Source organism: Orbicella faveolata, unplaced genomic scaffold, assembly GCF_042242905.1.
Source record: "Orbicella faveolata isolate gen_17 unplaced genomic scaffold, um_ofav_v1 contig_35, whole genome shotgun sequence".
NCBI classification, from domain to species: domain Eukaryota; kingdom Metazoa; phylum Cnidaria; class Anthozoa; order Scleractinia; family Merulinidae; genus Orbicella; species Orbicella faveolata.
In genome coordinates, this window is record NW_028301564.1 from 17,028,547 (window position 1) to 17,050,262 (window position 21,716).

The window sequence follows — 21,716 nt, forward strand, 5'->3', positions numbered from 1 at the left end:
CGCTTGGAAAAATTATAACAACAAGAGTTGAAGTCTGCTTTAGCTAAGTTTTTAAACTCCAAGACCAAAAATACTTAGGAAATTGTACTTCTCGTCTTGCGTGACATTGTTACGTTCTTTTAGTAGCACAAGGTAAATCGGTCACGCAATAATGCATCCTTTTAGAAAAAGAGATTTGCTGCTTAAAAAGGCACGAAACTTGGAAAAACAAAAAAAGACTTTCTGCTGCAATCTCGAATGAACGTTTAGTGAAGGATTTAAAGACACCCGATGATACACTGGCAAAGGAAATGTTTTGAAAAACGTACACACAAAGGTTTACAGTAAAATGAAATGTTGAGCCACCCACAGGCGACCTTACATGAGTTTTGCAAAACTGATGGAGCGCTTATGACAGGTTAATAATTTGGCTGCACAAAACAATTTCGAAGAATTTGAAACGGAATCGTATAACAGACTCAAGATGGTCACAATAAACAATGTGGTCACTTAGTGAGATTCGACTGTTCAATGCAATGTAGACATGTAATGTACTGTACCAAGATCTCACCATTTAATGGTGTGATCTCTACAAATTTTGTAGATGGCTTACAGTCTCTCTTTTCTCTAGCACGACCTTAGCAGGAACACAAGGCTAAAGAATCACAAGCAACGCCAGTGCCTTGGCAACCCTGAGAGTGAACTTGCTTTGCCCACGGTTCTTTAGTTTCATATCACTGCCAAAGTCCTCTGAGAAAACAAAGAAGCTGTAAACAGCCCACAGTACACAATAATCAAATGTATAGACAGAAGCTCTCTATAAATCTTAGTTCAGTTTGTCCGTAAGTTTGCCAATCAGTTGTCTGTCTTATTTATCTGTCGGTCTGTCTGTCAATCAGTCATTCAGTCTGCCTGTCATGTCTGACAGAGCTTTCTGTGTATATGTCTGTCTACATTCAACATATCAGTCAATCAGGCAGTCATGGCATCAATCAGTCAGTCCATCATTCCGTGTGCCAGTCTTTCAATCAGTCAGTCAGATAATAAGCCAGACAATCAACAGGTCAGTCTGTCATTCTTCCATCAGTCTTTCAGAGAGTAAGTCAGTCAGACAATCAGACAGTCACAGTCAGTCAGTCTGTCTGTCTGTCAGCCAGCCAGTCAGTCAGTCAGTCAGTCACTCAGTCAGCCAGCCAGCCAGCCAGTCAGTCAGTCAGTTAGTTAGTGAGTCTGTAAGAGAGTCTGTTATTTTTTACATCAGCCTTTCAGTGAGTCAACGGGTCAATGAGTTTGTCAGTTAGTCAGACCATCAGACATTTGATCCATCTGTCAATCAGGCATTGATTCTGTGCGCCAGTCTTTCAATCAGTCAGTCAGGCAATAATCCAGACAATTAATAAGTCAGTCTGTCATTCTTGAAACAGTCTTCCAGAGAGTAAGTCAGTCAGTCAGTCGGTCAGTCAATCAGCCAGACAGCCAGTCAGTCAGCTAGTCAGTCAGTCAGTCAGTCAGTCAGTCAGCCAGTCAGTCATTCAGTAAGTCTGAGTCTGTAAGTGCGTCTGTTATTTTTTACATCAGCCTTTCAGTGAGTCAATGAGTCAATAAGTTTGTCAGTCAGCGAGGCCATCAGACATTTGATCCATCAGTCAATCAGGCAGTGATTCCATGATTCAATCAGTCAGTAAGCCAGACAATCAATATGTCAGTCTGTCATTCTTGCATCAGTTCTCAGAGAGTAAGTCAGTCAGACAATCAGTCAGTCAGTAAGTCAATCAGCCAGTCAGTCAGTCTGTCGGCTAGTCAGTCAGTCAGCCAGTCAGTCAGTCAGTCAGTCAGTCAGTCAGCCAGTCAGTCAGTCAGCCAGTCAGTCAGCCAGTCAGTCAGCCAGTCAGTCAGCCAGTCAGTCAGCCAGTCAGTCAGTCAGTAAGTCAGTGAGTCTGTAAGTGAGTCTGTTATTTTTTACATCGACCTTTCAGTGAGTCAATGAGTCAATGAGTTTGTCAGTTAGTCAGACCATCAGACATTTGATCCATCAGTCAATCAGGCAGTGATTCCGTGTGCCAGTCTTTCAATCAGTCAGTCAGACAATAAGCCAGACAATCAATAAGTCAGTGTGTCATTCTTGCATTAGTTTTCCAGAGAGTAAGTCAGTCAGTCAGCCAGTCAGTCAGTCAGTCAGCTAGTTAGTCAGTCAGTCAGTCAGTCAGTCAGTCAGTCAGTCTGTAAGTGAGTCTATTATTTTTTACCTCAGCCTTTCAGTGAGTCAATGAGTCAATGAGTTTGTCAGTCAGTCAGACCATCAAACATTTGATCCATCAGTTATTCAGGCACTTATTCAATCAATCAGTTGATCGCTCAATCAATCAGTCAGTCCATCATACTGTCAGCCAGTCAGTCAATGAGACAATCAATCAGTCACAAGGTTCATACTCTTTTAGGCTTTTCCATGACCTTTCCCAGTTTTCCATGAGCTATGTTTTAACATAGGTCATGGAAAACTGGGAAAGATTAAAATCAGTTAAAAGCAGTTGTTTTTAAAGTATTGTCAAAACAATCTGTTGTTTAAAATATTTTGTCACATTATGACACAGAAAATGAGCGCCATTGTATATTTTATAATAATACTGGAATTAGAACTGGTTTACTGAATTTTCTGTTATTTTTTCAATTTTTGATTTTTTTTTTTTTTTTTTGCCTTTTATTCTCAGAAAGTATATTGTTTTTCCATGACTTTCCATGACTTTTCATGACCCACACTTCAATTTCATGACTTTCCAGGTTTTCCATGACCCATACGAACCCTGAGTCAGTCCATCATCCCATGCATCAGTCTTTCAGTCACTCAGTCAGTGCCTCTGTCATTCCTTGCATCAGTCTTTCAGTGAGTCAGTCAACGAGTTTGTCAATCAGTCAGTCGGTCAGACCATCAATCAGTCAGTCTCCCATTCTGTCAGTCACTCAGTAGATCAGTAAGTCAGTCAGTCCATTATTCTGTGCATATGTCTTTCAGTAAGTCAGTCAGTAAATCAGTCAGTCTGTCATTCCATGCATCAGTCAGTCAGTCAGTCAGTCAGTAAGCAAGGATGGGTTTGAAACTGTACTGCTCAAAGTGTTATATGAGAGTTCTTCTATTCATTGTGCAAGTCAACCACAGAAGAATACAATGTACATTGCAAGACTGAACTAAGTTAATCAGGGCAGAACTTGGCTTATTCAAGAGTTTTGTTCACCCGGTTCCCCCAAGAGTTGGATTGCAAAATAAAACATACAGCCCTTCTAAAGATGACTGCTCAAAGCTTTGGTCCACTTTGTCTCTGTTGGCATCTGATCTGGAAAAGCAAGATTAACTTCTTTCAGTCTCAAGTTACCATTGATATCATAAGATAACTACTTAGAGCCAGCTGTCAGTAAGTCCAACAATCAGTTAATTATCTAGTCAAATCTGGTCAGTGAATCAGTTCATCAATCTGCCAGTAAATATATCAGTCAGTCATCCAGTCAATTGGCCAGTACATTGCACATGAAGTGTTTACACATTTTGGGGTGCACAAAATTGAGGTGAGAGCCCTTATATGGGCTATATATTTGGTCTGAAATTGGGTATTGATTTTGGCCATTTTGGTTCAATAATTACAGGGACGCTGGGTATGATTTGTGCACTCTAGTCTTGAAATAGCTACATTTTTTAGAAGAAGCTTCTTCATCAGCATTATCAAAAGGAACATCAACAAAAGCCCTTCCAGTAAACGGTTTTTAAATAAGCTTTCTGTTGCAGGCATGAAGTCTGGAGAAAATTTCTGGTGAAAGTTTACTGTCAGAATCATTATTTTCAGTTAACGAAGCTTTGGTTATTGCTTACTGTAGTCTTTCCTCTTAACTTAAGACACGAGTGTTTTTTTTATGAAGAGTAATTCCATATTATGCAAAGGTTGGCTCCTATCAATCATCATCATTCACTACAAGAGTTCTGAAATACCACATAGGGTATTTTCCCCTCTGTGCTAGCATATTACGTGATGCACCCTAGCCGTGAAACAGCTGGTACAATATACACTATTTTGTGGAAAGGATTTTCATTTGTGAAATTTTTAGTGTAATGACGAATAAGCACGCGAGAAATCATGATGCCTTTGCTCTCTAGTCAACATTATAAAAGCATTTGTTTTGTTTTCATCCCCAGACCCCTTATTTGGACTCTGCTCACAAACGAGGTTCTTGCTCAATCCATGTGCTTTCTGTTTTCAATGACAGAATCAGCTGATCCAAATATGTTTTGCATGCTGCAATTAGCCAAATAATATGCCTCCAAAAGTGAAAGTTCCAAAATTGGAAAAGACTCAGAGATTGTCGCCATTTTGCACTACGAATGCCGAGTCCACCACAATGAATTGTGATCCTGAAAACAACAATCAAGGCAGAGCTTTTAAGCCTTCTAGTTATGAGGAACAAAAAAAAATTTTGGTTAACGTTTCATTAACTACTAGAGAACTACAGGTGTGTTATGTACAGTTCATCCATACAAGTAGCTCAAGTTCTCTAAATCTAAAACTGAGCATGCCTCAGTGATGTTGATATCAGACTCAGAGTGTTATGTTTAGTCAGACTTTCCAGTTCGGAATGTATAGTTTAACCTCAATGAAAGGTTACATAATTTGTGTTAGCTCTATTCTGTAACTGTACACTTTAACCTAGCTTGAAGTCCAGTAAAAAGTATAAAACAACAGCAATCAAGAATTATGTATCGCTTGTCAAAATTTTTTTATGGCCCATTTATTTACCCTAATGACCCAAACTTGTTATAAATGGTCCATAACTTTCCAATGCCATGGGCCATAGGCTCTTTTGCCTGTTTTGCCTTCCCAATCCCTGACAGTGAGGTACATGTAAATGCTGAAAAGGGGACTAGGAAAGGTTGAGGGTCATGAAAAGGTTGGTTTACACATGTATCTGTCAGCATTATCTTAAAGCGTTGGTTAACAGGTTTTAGATAACCTGTGGGCATGAAGACCGAGGAAAAGATCTATGTGAAAGTTTGCTGTCAGAATTGTTCTCTTTGGTCAAAGAAGCTTTGGATAATCCTTATTGCAATTTTTCCCTTTTTTTTTGTGAAAAGCGAATTCCATATTACATCAAGGTTAGCTCATTCCATGTTATGTCAAGGTTAGCTTATATTTAGTATCATTCTACATTTTGCAAAACAGTGAAAAAAAAATCTTTCTATTTCTACCAAAGTAACTTATTATCTAGCCGAGGCAAAAGTTTGCAAAAAAAGTGTATAAATGTGAGCATTTTAATGGGAATGTCCTGAAAAAACATTTGAAGTTACCTAGGAGTATGTCTTATTGGTTTATATCTGTTAGTCCTGAGTAAAACATTATTTTAGACATGAATGAATGAATGAACAAATTTCATTGAAATAATCGAAATCATAGGCCAAAGCAGTGTGCACATGCAATCACCGGCCCATCTCAGATATAAAAATTTCTGCCTTTTCATGCTATGTTCTAAACCAAACAAAGCATGGTGTTTCTATTTTTTCAAAGAAAATAATGCACTATTGAGGTCTAAAAAAACTGTTGAATGCATGCACACTCTGCTCTTGCATCCACTAGCAGTTTTTCTAAACCTCAAGCTTCGACAACACAGATCACCATCCACTACTTGGTACATTATGCACTTGGAAGATTAGAGAGCACTTGAAAAGCTGGCACTGCTCTTACGTATGGGTCAAATAACTCTTTCCCTTTTTCTATGCTCTCCAAACTCTGCCTACATCCAATACTCGAAAAAATCACTCAAGCATGAAGCAATTTTTAAAATGTACGCCTAGACACGCATGCACATGCATTGTGCAGTTCCAGAAATATCCGTAGCTACCGTACGGAATGTCAGAGTAATGTTGACCAAATGGAGCGGGGAAGGGGGTCTTCGTTGACTTATCTGAGAACTAAGAATCCCTACTATATACCTAATACATGACCAGTAGCAGATTCAAATGGGAAAAAAGTGACGATTTTGATTTTTCAGAATAAGCTAAAACTCAAGCTGATTGTGAACAGGATTGTAAACAAACTCATCTCTACCCACGCAAGTACCTCGCTACAAGTTTGCCACTTCATGTTCCTCTAACATGGTAGAAAGGAGAAAGCCATAATAAATTCTGATAGGTTTCACAAGCAATGTTTATGTGCTATCTTATTATCTATTCTATTATAGTATTTATTACATCAAACTGTGAGGAAATGACTCTGTAAACCAATTTACAAGCTAATTCAACCTTACCTTCGTCCGGAGGTCTTCAGAGGTTGTCAACAAACAGACAACCGTCTCCGTTTTCCATCTCATGACTCTGACAAGCGAGAATGTAAAACAAATTAGCTTATGTCGCACATCAAGTAACATCACTGGTTCAAGCCGGTTTTAAACAAAGAACAAACCTGTGAAATTACGAAAAACCCAATTTTCCACCATTCTTCTTGCACACGTGCCAAAATGGAGGACGAACTACACTCGAAGAGATCACAAGAAAATAGTCAGGAGGAGAGGGGAGGGGGCGGGAAAGACGATTATGCCACAGGCACCTCGCATTTCCAACAATTTAATGATGGAAATTAGACTATAAAGAGGGCAGAGAAAAATTTTACATCTTAACTGAATATTGTGTCTAAATAAATTGAAAGGATTTTGAGATCTCAGGGACTCGAGAGAAGGCCAGGGTATACCTTATGTACTTGTACACCAAGTTTCCCGCTTTGGCCTGCAAACGCAGACGCATTTTCGGCTGTCACTTAGTTCTGTCGGAGATACGTCTGCGTTCGCAGGCTACTCCCGTTAGGGATGACGTGCGTTCCCTTTAGTACCGGAACAGAGGTAACTGGCGCCAAATTCACTGGAAACATTATAATAAGAACGAACCTTGAGATAACGCACCAAGGAACCCGGGAGATAACGAACGAGGGAGTAAGAAGAAGCGCCAAGAGAGGTTTGTAAAAATCCACAGGGAAGACAAGCTGATGCCGGGAACTCATGGGGACACATAGGTCCGGGGTAGCGGGGGGGAGGTGTTCCCGTATGAAAAGGTCGGGGATACTCGTCGACTCGCTTAAGAGTATAAATCAAGGATTTTGATCTCACTCAGGATGTTCAGGACGACACGCCACTATTTTTGCCGTCTTCTAGGGTTGCACTCGAAGAAATAGTAAAAACCCGCTGTCGGTCAAGGGGTCAAATAAAGCTCTAGCCAAACCCAGATCGGTCTCCGTTGGGAATTTAATTCAAATTTTCCGACGAGTATTCCCGATCTTCCCCGGAGTGCGTTCCTCTGGGCTTTCCCTGTACATTTCCATCCCGGGAGGTACTCCCTATAATGGCCTATACGGGGAGGCTCCGCCCGAAAGGGGCACCTTTTCCAGGCTTCAGGTATATAAAAGGGTATGGATTTCACAAGTTGAGGTATATAAAAGGGTAGGGAAATCTGTCATTTAGGTATTTAAAAGGGCCTTTAATTAAAATATTTCGAATGGACGTTACAAGGGTTTAGAAAGGGGGTGCAGTGTTCTAAAGTACGTATGTGAAAGGGGTACTTTTTTTCAATAAAAGATATATAAAAAGGGTACCTTTTCTGCCAAAATGGTATATAATATATATATATATAATGGCAAGGGGTTGGACCTCGGAGCGGAGCCTCCCCATATTAACATTTGTTAAGTACCCCCCCGGGATTTCCATGTGGTTTTCTTTGCCTGTTTACCTTGTTTTCAGTTTCAGTCCCTTCTGCCTAGCTGTACTAGACTGTTCACAGCCCTCTATTTTGTCCCTTCGATTCTCGTGCCAAGGCCCCGCCGGCTAAGAGAAGCGAAAAGGGCTATGGGGACGAGAATGGGTAGGGGGTAGGGACCTCGCTTTTTCTTTCGCGTGCTGTGAACCGCCTAATCTGTACGGTCCCTGTTTTTCTTCCTGTGCGTGCGTTTCGTTGCGTTCTCAGTGAATTTGGCGTATGTTTTTTGTCTTGTTCGTGTCACCCTAACCGTGGTGATTGGTAGAAAATCATCGTGGTAAAAAGATGAATCCATTTCGATAGTGATTGGCTATTTGAAAGATCACCGTATTAAAAAGGGAACACATTTTGGTAGTGATTTGTAGAAAGATCACAGTGATGAAAATGAAATCGTTCTTGTCTTGGACTGGTAGAAAAATGGAAAGTGTTATAGCACAAGCGCTAGTGGGGCCGAGCAGACAACTGAAACGAATAATTCAAATTGAACATAACACTGTGTGCTCGGCTATAAATGTAGGTGATTCGACAAATGATGATGGTGATGATAGCGATGATAGCGATGATAACAGTGTTTGTCAATGACACCTTTGCACTGTAAAGATAACATGACGATTAAAGCAATTACTTGGTTTGTTGCTACTGAATTTCTTTCTCTTTGGGACACTTTCTACCAAGCAGAATCGAACAACAAACATTCAACAATGATTTTTTATTTTTTTTTTCTTTTGTTTTAGTTGTTGTTTTTTTAATTTACGCACAAAGCCCAACTACCAAGTGATGCCAAACAGCGTTGGCCTACACATGCACAAATCACACTTTTGTATGTTAAATCTAATGTCTGGATGTGATTTCTAGTGGTTTCTTCAAACCACTTTTTTTTTCCTAAAACCATTTTTTGTAGTTAAATATAAAAATGCTATTCAAATTTATTATTTTATTGTCCCATTAGCACTTCAGTATACAAGAGCTAAATCTCAAGTTGCCGCCTGTCCTGTCCCCATTTGTGCTTAGCAGACATTATAAAACTATTTTTGTATTATTCCATCAAGAAGTTACAAATTCCATCAAAAACTCATTGGCATTCTCACACGTACAATATTTCTGAAATGACCAAGTTCTTTCTCTCTTGAAGCTGTAATCACTTTCAACCTTCCACGTATGGATAAAAAATAAAATGACCTTCAGATACATCAACAGTAACTAACTACAGTACGGTGGTCACTAAAGTCTTCAAATCCCAAGATGACAAATTAAATTCTCTTTCCTATTCTCCTGTATTTTCTATAGTTCCCTTTGGAGAATTTAAATTTAAAATCTGCTTTGAGAATTCTGTTATGACCTCAAATGGCTTTGAATTCAAATCACTGTTGTCCAAGACTACCTTCATATGCATTACTTAAAAATACTTTTATGATGCAATGCTGTGAAAGTCTGGTGGGACAGTCCTGAACAACAGATGTTTAAATTAGAACCATTTTCCAAATGGTCTATCACAAAGCATGCGAGGACTGATAGACAACTGTTTGCATACCTGGGACTTCAAGAGTTGAGAAGTTCTGAACTCTCCAACAACACCTGACTGATAACATACTTGGAAAACTTTTATAGCTGTACATGACACTGAAAAAGAACTCAAGTATTGAAGCCCCAGTCTAATGCACACCCTTTAGCCCATGATGATTACGCGTCTACATGTACTCCACAATTTAATCCCAGAGTTTGGAAAATTTCAATTCTCTCTTTAAGACATTGTATATACAATTGATTGCATCTCAGCATAAACACATCATGAAAAAACATGATCTAATTGGGTATCACACATATTTGCATTTCAAGTTTGGAAGACTGTAACACAAACTTTATTATGTTCCATACCCAAAAAGATGATATTTTTCAAAGACATGTTCACATACGCAACCACAGGTATTTTATACAAATGAATTTTGAGAAATCTGACTTGACTATGACTTAACATTGCTATACACTAATGAAAGAGGTATTGCCTTCAGTAAAAATCCAGCAACATGACTGACACAGATTTGTGAGAGGCAGTAGGTTTCTTTCAAACAATAATTTGTAATTCTATCAGTGTTCCAAAAGCTATGACCAATGACATCAGCAAAAAGAGGTCCCTACCCTGCCCCACCCCTGGTAGGGTCTTGAAAAGATAAATAAGACAATATTATGACTGAAGGTTAGGATATGTAAGTACCCACAACAGGATATTGACTGATCTTGAACTTAAAACGTTTTCAAACAGTGCTCTACAGCGTTGTTGAATAACTACATGTCAACAACCTTACACAGCCCTGACAAAGTAATGTTACTTGTTCCTGATGCAGAAAGTCTGATATGTCATTCTTCCGGGCCTCTGCTTGGGTGTATTTATCAAGAAGAGGGCCTGCAAGTCGGCAGTGTTGCTAAGAACTTGCACCATTCTGAAAACTTGGCATGCTCAGCTTTCCCTTCATGATCCCAGTCCCATCATGCCAATGACCAAGATGAGGAGCTCCGCTACTGAACAGGTTTAAACCCCTTTTGAAAGTGGGCCTAAGGCATTCCTGACAAGCAACTCAAGTTATTGCAATCATTTATTTCCAGCTCAATCTGTCATCTCATCATCCATACTAGCGGAGCGTGGACTGGGGTTGCAGGATGAGGGGAGCGAATAGTCCTCCATTGGTTCCTGGTTTTCGCGACTACATGGAGTTGCTGCACAACCACTGTCCACAGGTTCTTGCTTTATTTGCATTACGTCCGTGGTTGGCTTTGAGGTTAAAATAGTTGACAACAATGCTGTTGTGGTGTCTGATGTCAGAGGCGTCGTAGGAATTCCATGCGCACGAGCATGCATCTCAAGCTCCTGAAGATTTCAACAGAAACAACGATTAATAATGGTAATAGGACTAAGTGGAGTCCAATTTGGTCTGTAATCATACAAGTGATTAACAAAATCAGACAACCGCAAAGCGGGAGTCCAATCTGTTAATCACGAGTATGATTACAGACTGAATTGGACGACGCGAAGCATGACACGTACACTGACCAGTTAATACTCAAAATGGGCTGCTGATGGCCAATCACGTTTGCTAATTTTGTTATAGTTTTGATTAATTCTCCAATTCACAGTCTAACCAAAGTGAATGTTTACAAAAATTCATCAACATTATGATTTTAGTAGTAAGTGAATGAACTGTGCTGGGCTTTGAATAAAGAGGTCTATGCTAGCTAGCACCTGCCAAACACACATGTACACTGTAAATAGTTATGTCGTGCTTTTAGGCCAGATCTACTCTTCACTCATTACACCTCTCTCTCTAAATCATACCCATGAGTATACTAGCAAATAGATACCAGAACAATTTTAAAAGATTCCACAATAAACTAGCAGCCCATCAAAGGAAGTAACAATATACATGTACCTAGCTGATTCACGCGACTGTAACTTAAGCTCAGTTCCCTTAATTATTAAAGAAATAGTCAATGCAGCCAACTGCATTACAAAGCATAAATGATGATGAAACTTTATGAATACAGATCAATAGTTACTCAAAGGCAATCCTCACCTGAACTCGAAGTAAAAGTCTTCTGTTGAGTTCCTCAGTGTTCCGTTTTTCTTCCTCTACTTGTCTCATGCGATCTTGCTCCCGTCTTAACTTCCGGATATAATCCACCGAAGCCTTGAGAATGGTTCCCTTGTTTTGCCGCACATCACTAAAAACAAAACAAAACCCATTCGTGAATTGCACTGGACATTTTTTCCCCACCATGCAACACTGCAGTCCCAAAAATGAAACAGCCAAAATGCAAAAAAAAAAAATCCAAGACAGCAACCTTTGGAGAAATGGTGAAAATTTTGTCACTCTAATTGCAATTTTGCAGGAATAAAATCAAGCAGGATTGAACTTACGAGTCTTGCTTTGGAAGAAGTGTCCCAAGTTCTTTGATTCTGTCATTGATATTAAATCTTCGCCTTCTTTCAACTGTAAGGAAAAGGCAATAGATGTAAATAAGTAAGTGAATGCAACATTCCACTTTTTATTTTGGAAGACTGACCAGAACCTCATTTCTCCTTACAAAATCAGCACACAGTACGGCAAACAGGTAAAGAGAATAAGGACAACTATCAACCAAGAGACAACCGTGTTGTGGTAGCCATCTATATAATGTTTATGTACTTCAAGCATGGTTTTAAAACGTGAAATTAAAATCAGATACTCACTCATGTTATGGTTGTCCTTCTTTTGTCTGTCTTTGGCAAAACTTTGGTCCAACATAAGCTCTGGATCAAGGGGAAAGAAAAAACATTTTATAAATTAATTTCACTTCTACATTCAAACTTCCACAATATGGGCATCTCATCAAAGCCATTTGCCATTCACCGTTATCACACCACATGAATCGCACTGCGTGCAGCATGCTGTGATTTCATCATAATCCTAGTACTATGCGGGGTGTTTGTCCAATAGAAAACTAGTTTACAAAGAAGTTATATGGAAATATTAACATCTTTGTGATGTCAATCAGAGGCATGATATGACATTTATGTATCTGTCACCAAACATCCCTTACCTTGTGACTCTTGCTTTATGACGGCTGGACAGGATGATGCCGCTGGGCCCTGGATCTAAAATAAATATAAAACAATCCATTTGTCAAACAATCATTGGTCCAAGAAAATCAATCCAGTGTACCAAATTTAAAAACAAAAAATTCCAAGCTGACCTATAAATCAAATTTTTCAGAGGGCAAAGTTACTTACCAAGGTGCTCATGCCTAGTCCATTATACAAATCAAACACGTTGCTTGTTGCAACTTGTGGAACCTTAGATGAAAATGATGCAATTTGGTTAGCACATAGGCACACATGTAAGTGGAGTTTAAGCAATGAAAATATTAAAAATAAAGATAATTAGAATAAAAAACTTTCACAGTAGTTATACTTACCGATCCCAGAGTTAAAGTCGCATCCCAAGGAAGGCTATCATCGACTCCAGCATTCGACTCCAGACTAAAAACAAAATCAATGATCAAGAGATAAATTCCTGTTACTGACTGCTACACATTTCCTTAAATGATTAATATTGTTTAGTTCTGACAATTTTGTGCTAAATAAAGACACTACATGTACCTCTTAGAAGATATTTCTTAATTTAGTTATGTCTACTTGAAGAGAAAAAACTTTCCTCGCTGCAGGGGATTATGGAGTGAACTATGTTACTTTCTCAGCCATTATATTGCAATTTTGATACAATCTGTGAAATGAGTCAAAGTTTGTCTCAATTTATGGCGTTTAATGGAAACTTTAAGGTAAAAAACCATGAAGATGATCCCATATTGTCTCCAGAGGCTATAAATATAACTTTAAAAAAATAATTAAGACAACCAGAATGTTTACACTCACCTTATGATGTCATCAAGTAAATTATCGACCTAGAAAATGACACAAAATATAATCTATGTTAGTGATACATGCATAATAACTCAATCAAAAAACAGCCACAAATTCTGCTTCTAAGCTGTAAGAAATAACTTAAAGGTAATTATAAATTTGTTGTAAATGACTGCATGAAAAAATTTATCCTGATATTAAAAGGTGCAGTAGTATAAATCACATCACAGATTGTGCTTCTTTAATGGCTGCCATGTAAGATCACATTGTTACACCTTATTTAGTCCTAAACGATTTCAATATGACTTTTTGTTATCACAAGCACTTGATTAACAGCAATTCAAGACAAAAGAATCTGGAGAACCCAATAGCTGATACCAAAAGGCTGCCGTAATGTGAAACTCGCTGGTCATATATTTCACTGGTAATTAATGTATCTGATTACAAGGGGCATCTCATGAAAAGATCTCTTACATAATGTGTTAGACCTTGAAGAAAGCCTGTCCTAGAACTTACATCTGTTGGGTGATTTCCATCTGGACTCATAACAGCCATGGGACTCCCAGATTGCCCCACCAGCTGACCAGAAGATAAAGCAGCAACAGCTTGTTGATTTATAGCATTCAGGGTGGGTTGACTTGCACTGCTTACAGCTAAATCTCCAGCCGCAGAGGGCGAGCCTTGAGTTTTCAAATATTCTTTTAACTGTCTTTTCTGTTTTTGGGCAATGAAATAGCGTGTGGGATTTTCCAGCTGTGTTTTAACCTGCAATAGAGTAATGAATGTTATCTCAATGCACGCCACACTTCATTCATTCTATCCACCTGATGGATCTGCTAAATATTATTTGCACTCACAAGCCCATGTAACCAAATACCAAAAAAAAACATGTTCAAAAAATATTATTCCATGAATTCCTTCTAGCTTTTCATGTTCTGTTCAGTTGAGAACATTCAGCCTCTCTGGGAGAAGTGTAAAAGTTAGCCAAAGTATACAACTAAGTTAAAATCTTTTCATTATTTCATTCTTCTGCATTTGACTAAAGAACCCTTAGAGATCATAGATTAACAAAGGTATACACAGCCATAAAAGGAAACATGCAATGAATCTCTTGTGGATTTAAAAGGTCAAGCTTAATGTTTAACCTTTGAAAAAGAGTGAATCCATTTTATCGTCCCTTTATAGTATTCAAACCTTTGCACTGTCAAAAACTATGCCCACATCTTCATGTGTTTGATTACCCATATTTGTTGACTCCAAACTTTGGACTCCCAAAAGACAGCAAACAACTGTGTTTAAAATGGACTTTACACTTGGGTGCACCCATAACAAATAAAATTTCCTTTCAAAAGATTTGCCCAGACATGACAATCATATGATATGTTCTTTTTCGATCACAAGGTTCCTGTTTTTAATTAGAAGATGTTAATGCCCGAGCAAGATTAATTACATACCCCAAGACCACGAGTTAATATTAAATAATAATATACATTAACAGTGTACTGAATTAAAATTTAAAAACTATCAAAGCCATGTGAAAGTCCACACATGCCCACAGAGAAATATAACTTATCAACAAGAAAAATTAGACACTCTCTCTGATTCTTACTTCCTGTAACAAAAAACAGCTTCCTCTAAAAAAACCTATCAAATAAATCATCTTTAATTGAGATTATTGCAGGAAATCCTACCCAAACTAGGGAGCTTGGATAAAAAGGTTTACCAGCTTGACGAAAACTATTATATGTTTTGAGCAAAAAATATTTGAGCTAAGACACCTTAACCTGATTGCAGAGTCCCAGTGGTTCCATAAAAATCTGCCAAGTAGCAACTCAACACATGTAAGACAAAATTCAATTTTACCACAAGAACAGGAAAGTAATTTATTAGAATGCCTTCCCACCTGAAGTACGCTTGAAGGAACATCAGGAGGTAGTGTCGTAGGAGATGAAGTCCTCGGAACGGCTATACTTTGTGAATGGGGTTGATCAGGTTGGCCTACTTTCTGCGAGTGAAAGAGCTGGTCTTGTTGTTCAAGTTGCTGACGCTGGAGCTGTTGTTTAAAATTTGTCCGTGTCATAGGATTTGTCATGTTCTTGATGGGATCCTTACGGTCTAACAACAGCCCAAGAGTTGATGAATCGTCACTGCATTTGAAAGAGTTAGAAAAACTACTTAGAATCCACTTCAGAGGTTGTTCTATATGGGGATAATATCCCGCACTATAACTTGTTGCATATGCTGTTGCCATCATGACTATTAAAGTATAAATCCTGTCAGACAATATAAATAAAACAAGTTGACTTCAATAAGTATACAAGTGTCTGGTGCAGATTTTCTCTTAATGCTGAACATGACTGTGACAGCAGGACTTTTATTATCTCTAACCCAACAGTCTAAAAATAGATAACGCATTATAAAAATTTCACGTATCAGTGTTCAAACCAAACCCGGGGGTAAAGGTTGCTATGTGTCCAGTGGGAGCCTATACTGCTTGACATTAATTGTAATAAGATCTTTCCATTTCCTGTAATGTAACACAAGTGTTGAAAATTGTTCCATACAAGGATCTGCTCTGAATTACCCTTTGTTTTAAATGGTGTGATTTAGCTTCACGCCCTTCAATCTAATTTTCTTGCACAGGAAGTGGAAAATTTTAATTTTCAATGTCCATAATGGATTGAACACCATGCAATTTGATTTTTCTGGGTGGGACAGCTTTAATATTTAAAGGAATCCCCTTTGAGCATGTTAAAGCACTAGTTCCTTTCATGGGCATACTCAAATAGGCTCAGAGCAACAAATGATATTTAAGACAAACTCTCCAGAACCTTTTCCCACTGTGGCATCACCAACCTGGTGAGCGAACTTTTCACCAAACTACAACTTTGTTTAAAAAAGTTGGTTCTTTGGATGAAAATTTTCCATGTCGTTAGGTAAGAGGTAAGTACCAAAACTATTATGTAATTAAGATTTTAAGGCTTTGAACAACAACTTTAGCAGTGGAAACGATAAATCGTCCTATAAATGCAACTTAACACCAGTGTGTTAGTATCCTCTGAGAGTGGAAAAGATTTTGCTTTTTCTAAATCCAGATAAATGAACCACACAACTTAAATTAAGTGCTTTTCAACCTCATAAGGCCATTGAGCAATAATTCTGAAAAAGTATGTGTACACCAGTATGATAATTTTCTCTGAATGTGGAAAAGATTTTAAATTTATTCAATGTAGTTAAATGAACCACAGCTTAAGTCAATTATTAAGTGCTTTTCAACCTTATAAGGCATACAGCGGTAATTTCAAAAAGTACCCAAATGAGTCAAAACAATGCTCAAATAGTGAAAAACAAAAATCTTTTCTAACCTTTGAGCACATCATAGATATGGATCTTTCGCAAATTCAATAGTTTTAAATCTAAAACTGTATATTATCATGTAAAAAAGCTTTCAATGCTTGGATGGACTTTTAATTCATGATAAGGGTTTTCCCCAATTTCAGCAACCCAACCCAAATAGATAGCGCTTACCATTTAAAATTTGGTTTCCTGGTAATGCTGTCCCTTGCAAGACTGGAGATTGGAGAAATAAGCAAATGGAAAGGGAATTTCCGACGTTCAGGTCCAAATGAGGAGAGGGGAGAACCTCTCGTGGGAGACCACAATTTCTGCATGGTTTTTCCAGAAAGTTTTTGATCCATTAGCCTTTGAAAATGTCCCGATTTTTTGTTAAATCCGCGAGCAGCGCTTGTTTTAAACAGCATATAACTGTAACTTCAGACTTTAAAATATCTAACGTGAACATCACATGAAACTTATTAAAAATTTTGTTCCGATAAATCTGGGCAAAACAACCGCACGTGGTAGAAACATGTACTAACGGATGCGTGATTTCACTTAACTTTGGGTTATACTTAATAAACAAATGGATAACACCGTAAAAGATGTACTTGTACCATAACGTTCTTTTTAGTTGCAACTATTTAGAACCAATTGTAAGATGCTGTCTTGCGATTGAAATGAAATCTTTTAAGGAAGCTATCGATCTAGCAAAAAATCACGAGAAAAGATAAAATTGTTTAAAGTGTATGAAAGTGAAGTATAAATTTAAAAATGCGACTGGATAGCACTCATGAAACATTTTACGGGCCAGGCCAAACGAAACCGAAAGGAATGGAAGCCCCTCAAGCGACAGGAAATTTGATCGTTCAGAAATCGCGCGAGCACGCTTTCGAGAACTTCCTTTATTTCTACGAAACGAAGAACGACATTTACCACGGCAAAGTAAAAAAATACAGGTAATAAAGCTTACAACAATCTTATACGAGGTATGTACAATTTGTACACAAACAAAACTACAAATGGGTGGCTAGGGACCCTTCTAGGGACCCTTCTTCAATAAAGGCATTGTCTGTGCGATTGCAGACTGTGATTACAAATTTGACATACAAGAGAAAATGGTTGCCACAAACATCATATTCACAGTTGACAGAAGGGTCTTACGTAATAAATACTGTAGAAATTACAGCTCTGCGAAGTCCGTGAGCGGTATATAGAGCAGCGCATGTGTTTTCTGATGTAACAATCGTCATATGACTATACATCTGCAGAACTCTCTTGCCGGGCGAGCCAATAGTCGATGTCCGCTGCACAACGGGCATGTAAAGGATATTTCTTCTAGGTGACACGAAATTTTATCCTTGGAAACTAAGCAAACCATACTTTAAGCTTATTTAAGATCTTCGCTCATGCAAAGCCCTGATTGACGGAGAGCTAGCGCTCGATCGTATTTCGCTTCCACAAACTAGCAAATCCCAATATTACGAGGACCGGATCTTTCAATATGGAATACTTAATATGTAAGTCTTCAAAATGCAGCTCGATAAAAAGATATTTTGCAGTGTACAGTAAACCATATGAAGCCCAACGCGAGCCAGTACTTTTGGAAGGTCGACTGTAATTGCGTTGCGTAGGAATTAATCGACAGGCAAGCTCGTCGACATTCAACGATCCAAACTTACACTCGATGATGAAGGCCTCTGGGGGTTTTGAATCACATAAAATGTGTAATCGGTGCGATTGAACGTCTTAAAAAAACATACTTCCTTGTAAAAACCTACCTTGGCCAAGCCTTCGACTTCAGCTCGTAAAATATTTCACTGTCGTCTTGTGTATCGAAGCCTTCAGGACTTAGAATATCAAAGTCGAGATCTACTCCGGACTCACTCATTTGAAAGCCTTGAGAATCGGGATTGAAAAGAAGCTAAGGTTGCTGTACCGAGAGGAAGAAAAACTTCGTAGAAACTAGCGCTGAGTTCCACCTTCGAGTTTCATCCCGAAAGCCGACCTGCCATGTTTTTTCTTTGCGTAGGTTGTGCTCTGATTGGTCACTTTGGACCATGTGACTTTAAAAATAGCATCTTACATCACTGTAATGTAATTGGTCTATTGGGAATGGGCAGGGCTATAATTAATAGTATGTTTTCTTGTGGTTTTAAACGTCAATCCTTATGCCTTTTATGGGAGGCGATAAGTACGGGCGTGAAAATGAAAATACCAAATCTTTTATGGCCTCTCCGACCAATGTCTCCAGTTTCCTTCATTTGAGAAGCAAAGAAATATGAGACTTGGAGTCAAGGTGCTCTGCTTCGCAGGTAATCCTTTCACTGACAAAGCCTTAGAAAATAGCATTTTGCGGGCGATAGAATCAAATGCAAAAGAAAGCTCAGAAATCATGTAAATTATAGAGACATTTTTATTTTATCTTTATATAGAAGGGTAACCCCCCTTTTTTGTGTGACACGTGTTATTTTTTTTTTAAATAAAATTAAAATAAAACGAAGTTTTCCTAGAAAAAACTAAATTGAAAATCGGCAGGGGTAAGTCCCTCTTTTGTGTGTGATCTTTGAGCTTTTTCTTTCTGGAATAACGTAATTGAAAATTGACAATGAAATCTCTCATAAACAAATTGAATTGAATCTCGTGACTGGAGTTCAGGCTGGGGTCGCGCTTGCGGGCAAAAGTTGGTATTATCATGAACGCGCACAAATGCGACCAATGCTGATTGAGGGGAACAACTTGTCCAAATAAAATAACGAAAAAGCACCTGTTCTATGAATGGTCTGTCTCACACGAGCAATATGTTTTGTCATTTTCATTCTTTCTCAGAAAGAACAATGGCATCAAATGCCGCCTACTCGTTTCAAGTGGCTTAAAATGCTGTCAAAGAAAACTTCAGTAGCGCCGTATTCCTTCAGATGGCCTCGACAAACATAATCCCACGCACCTCGTGACTCCAACCAGTCGGATAACTCACTTGATGAACCAAAGTTTTTTTTATCTGAGAGTACAATTTGCATATTGCAGATAGCAGAGGGTCAACAAATTTTCAATTTGAATTTAACGAGGCCTCCGCCATCGCGAAAAGTGGATTTTGTGTGTGTGACATACCTGGAAACGAAAAATGTTCCGGTAACATTTTACATAATACAATAATAATTATAATAATAATGATGATGATAGTCATCATCATCGCCATCATCAGCGTCATCATCATCATCATCATAGTAACAAAAACAATTTTATCACCAGTTTTTCCACTAGGTGGCTCTTCATTTGTTAATTGACGCGTCTGGCTAAAATGATTTCAGTTAAAGCAAATTTAGGAAAAACTAATGTAAACGAATCTCAAGATTCCAAACGGCTAATTAATGAAAATTTACAGTAGTAAAAGGTGATAAAAGGTGTATTTATAAACTGCATCAAAGAGAACGTAAGGCTGGAAAAAGAGGTAAAGCTGGTTTCCGCGGGCGCAAAACCAAGGTCATTTCGAACTGTTGCAGACTGAACAAGTGAAGCTTTGGCCAACCCTCTCACTTTGACAACCCTCCGTTCCAGTTTGTTTCAGTTTAGTTTAGTTTTGACTTCTTTTTGTGAGCGTGTTCTTTCAGTTTATTTTCATTCTTTAGTTTTATTTAGACTATTTTAGCAAGAAAGTTAACGTAAGTAAAGTAGCATGACGTTTCGGCGACTTCATGTCATCATTGTCAAATGAATTGAACTAAAAATAACGACAAGGCGCACAGGGCCGTAGCCAGAAACAAATTATGACTGAGGCAGTGTCCAAGAAATGAGTTGTGACTGAGGCAATGTCCGTGGTTTAATTCTTTTCCTGGGAATTTAAAGTGTTTTTGATGACTATAAACAGCAAAAACGAAAAAAATGACTGAGGCAAGCGCCTCGGTTTGCCTGTTACTAGCTACGGCCCTGGCATATTTATAGTACTTAGGATGTGAGGAAATAAATTAGCAAACGTGACATGAAAGGAGACATTTCATCACTTGACCTCAGGTGTGACCTTGCAGACCGTGACTTGAAAATACACGTACCCGATAATCCATGGGGTGCGACAAACATCCCAAATGGAGGCGAGAAACAGATTAATACTCATAATATTTAAAACAAACAAGCTGGATAAAGACCTTGGACACTTACAAATGTCATAATTCAAATGGGGGAACCCTTTGCACTTACTGAAGTCAAATAAGTTTTTTATTATCAAAAAAAGTCTAAAAGTCTAAAAGTCTTGGTAGAAGAGTGCAATGTGAAATAGACACCGTGGGTAAATAAAGATTTTATTATATTATATTCGTCTCTTTGTAAAACCTAAAATGTCTGATTTTAGCCCTCCAAAAAGTTGATGACTCTGATGAAAGGGGCGGTGTTGCAGTTCTTGATTGTGGTTTCTACTAGACCCCAATGCCCCCTCCCGATAGCAATCGCGTGATCAACGACGTGTACGAAAATATGCAAAACTGGAAAAAAATGCGTTAAACATTGAACAGAAGACGTGACCCTATATTATAAAGGAGTCCTGTACCCTGGTCCCAGACGTTTTCTTTCTCCTTAATTGCCCCACTGCTGTTAAATAAAAACGCCATTGCATTGGCTGAAGCGAGCTCAGATTTGATTGAGAAATAGACAAGAAAAAGCCTCTTGAAGCCAGGTAAGTGTGATAGTACCGGCTGAGTCGAGAGTGGAGGTGAGAAAGTGAGGAAAGCGAACCTATACAGCCGAAACGTCTCAAATTCAAGAAACCCTACACGATATCAACCACTAAAAAGATTGTTTAGAATACCCCCTGGAACTCGACTCACCCCATAAAATACTGGTGAAAACGTATTCCTCCCCATCCCCCTCCGCGCCCAAAATCCCCTCGCCAAAAAAGTATAAATAAAATATAGGAAAAAAACAAAAGTTCCAATTTCATCATCCCCCACCCCATTAAAAAAATTGTACCTAAGGAGCTCCCCTTTCCCAGATTCACACATTTCTGCGGGATAGGGAAAAAATTATCCAACCTCAGACCTGTAATGGAACACCTAGCTTGGGAAATAGAAGTATCAGCAGCTGAAGAAGTGTTTGGTGATACAAAATTAATAGCAGTCCCACAATCCTTTTTTAACTTTGTTCTATGACATGTTTATTAGAGTATAATATTTTAAATAAAAATAGAATGATAAGATCAAGAAAGAAGTGCTTAAATTGTCTTTCTAAGGGGACTTGCTTGAC

The 21,716-nt window shown here is 38.4% G+C and overlaps 1 protein-coding gene and 1 long non-coding RNA gene across 5 annotated transcripts; both read right to left on the reverse strand.

The window, feature by feature from the left end:
• Positions 1 to 2,675: 2,675 nt before the first annotated feature.
• LOC110042023 (uncharacterized) lies at positions 2,676 to 8,450 on the reverse strand. Its single transcript, XR_002295851.2, has 3 exons — positions 6,417 to 8,450; positions 6,262 to 6,328; positions 2,676 to 3,308 (listed from the first exon to the last, which is right to left on the reverse strand). It is a non-coding gene; the product is annotated as an uncharacterized LOC110042023 (long non-coding RNA).
• LOC110042115 (transcription factor E3-like) lies at positions 8,451 to 18,526 on the reverse strand. 4 transcript variants are annotated; one of them, XM_089272563.1, is made up of 12 exons: positions 18,266 to 18,526; positions 16,677 to 16,718; positions 15,052 to 15,295; positions 13,800 to 13,913; positions 13,161 to 13,189; positions 12,704 to 12,767; positions 12,519 to 12,581; positions 12,329 to 12,383; positions 11,979 to 12,038; positions 11,667 to 11,739; positions 11,323 to 11,470; positions 8,451 to 10,619 (listed from the first exon to the last, which is right to left on the reverse strand). In XM_089272563.1, the coding sequence occupies exons 1-12, from the start codon at positions 18,373 to 18,375 to the stop codon at positions 10,359 to 10,361; spliced, it is 1,263 nt and encodes a 420-aa protein (XP_089128689.1). In that variant the 5' UTR covers positions 18,376 to 18,526; the 3' UTR covers positions 8,451 to 10,358. The 4 variants fall into 4 exon arrangements, with proteins under 4 accessions (XP_089128689.1, XP_020603117.2, XP_020603125.2 ...); XM_020747458.2 differs by having other exon boundaries at positions 13,665 to 13,913; XM_020747466.2 differs by lacking the exon at positions 16,677 to 16,718 and having other exon boundaries at positions 13,665 to 13,913; positions 18,266 to 18,525.
• Between the last annotated feature and the right edge of the window lie 3,190 nt (positions 18,527 to 21,716).

Excerpts from the sequence above, each read along its gene's own strand:
- LOC110042115 (XM_089272561.1), bottom strand. The coding sequence starts at position 16,909 with ATGCTGTTTAAAACAAGCGCTGCTCGCGGATTTAACAAAAAATCGGGA. Across the intron at positions 12,768-13,160 it reads TTACTTGATGACATCATAAG|TCTGGAGTCGAATGCTGGAG; the intron begins GTGAGTGTAAAC and ends TTTTGTTTTTAG. Across the intron at positions 12,582-12,703 it reads CGACTTTAACTCTGGGATCG|GTTCCACAAGTTGCAACAAG; the intron begins GTAAGTATAACT and ends TTTTCATCTAAG.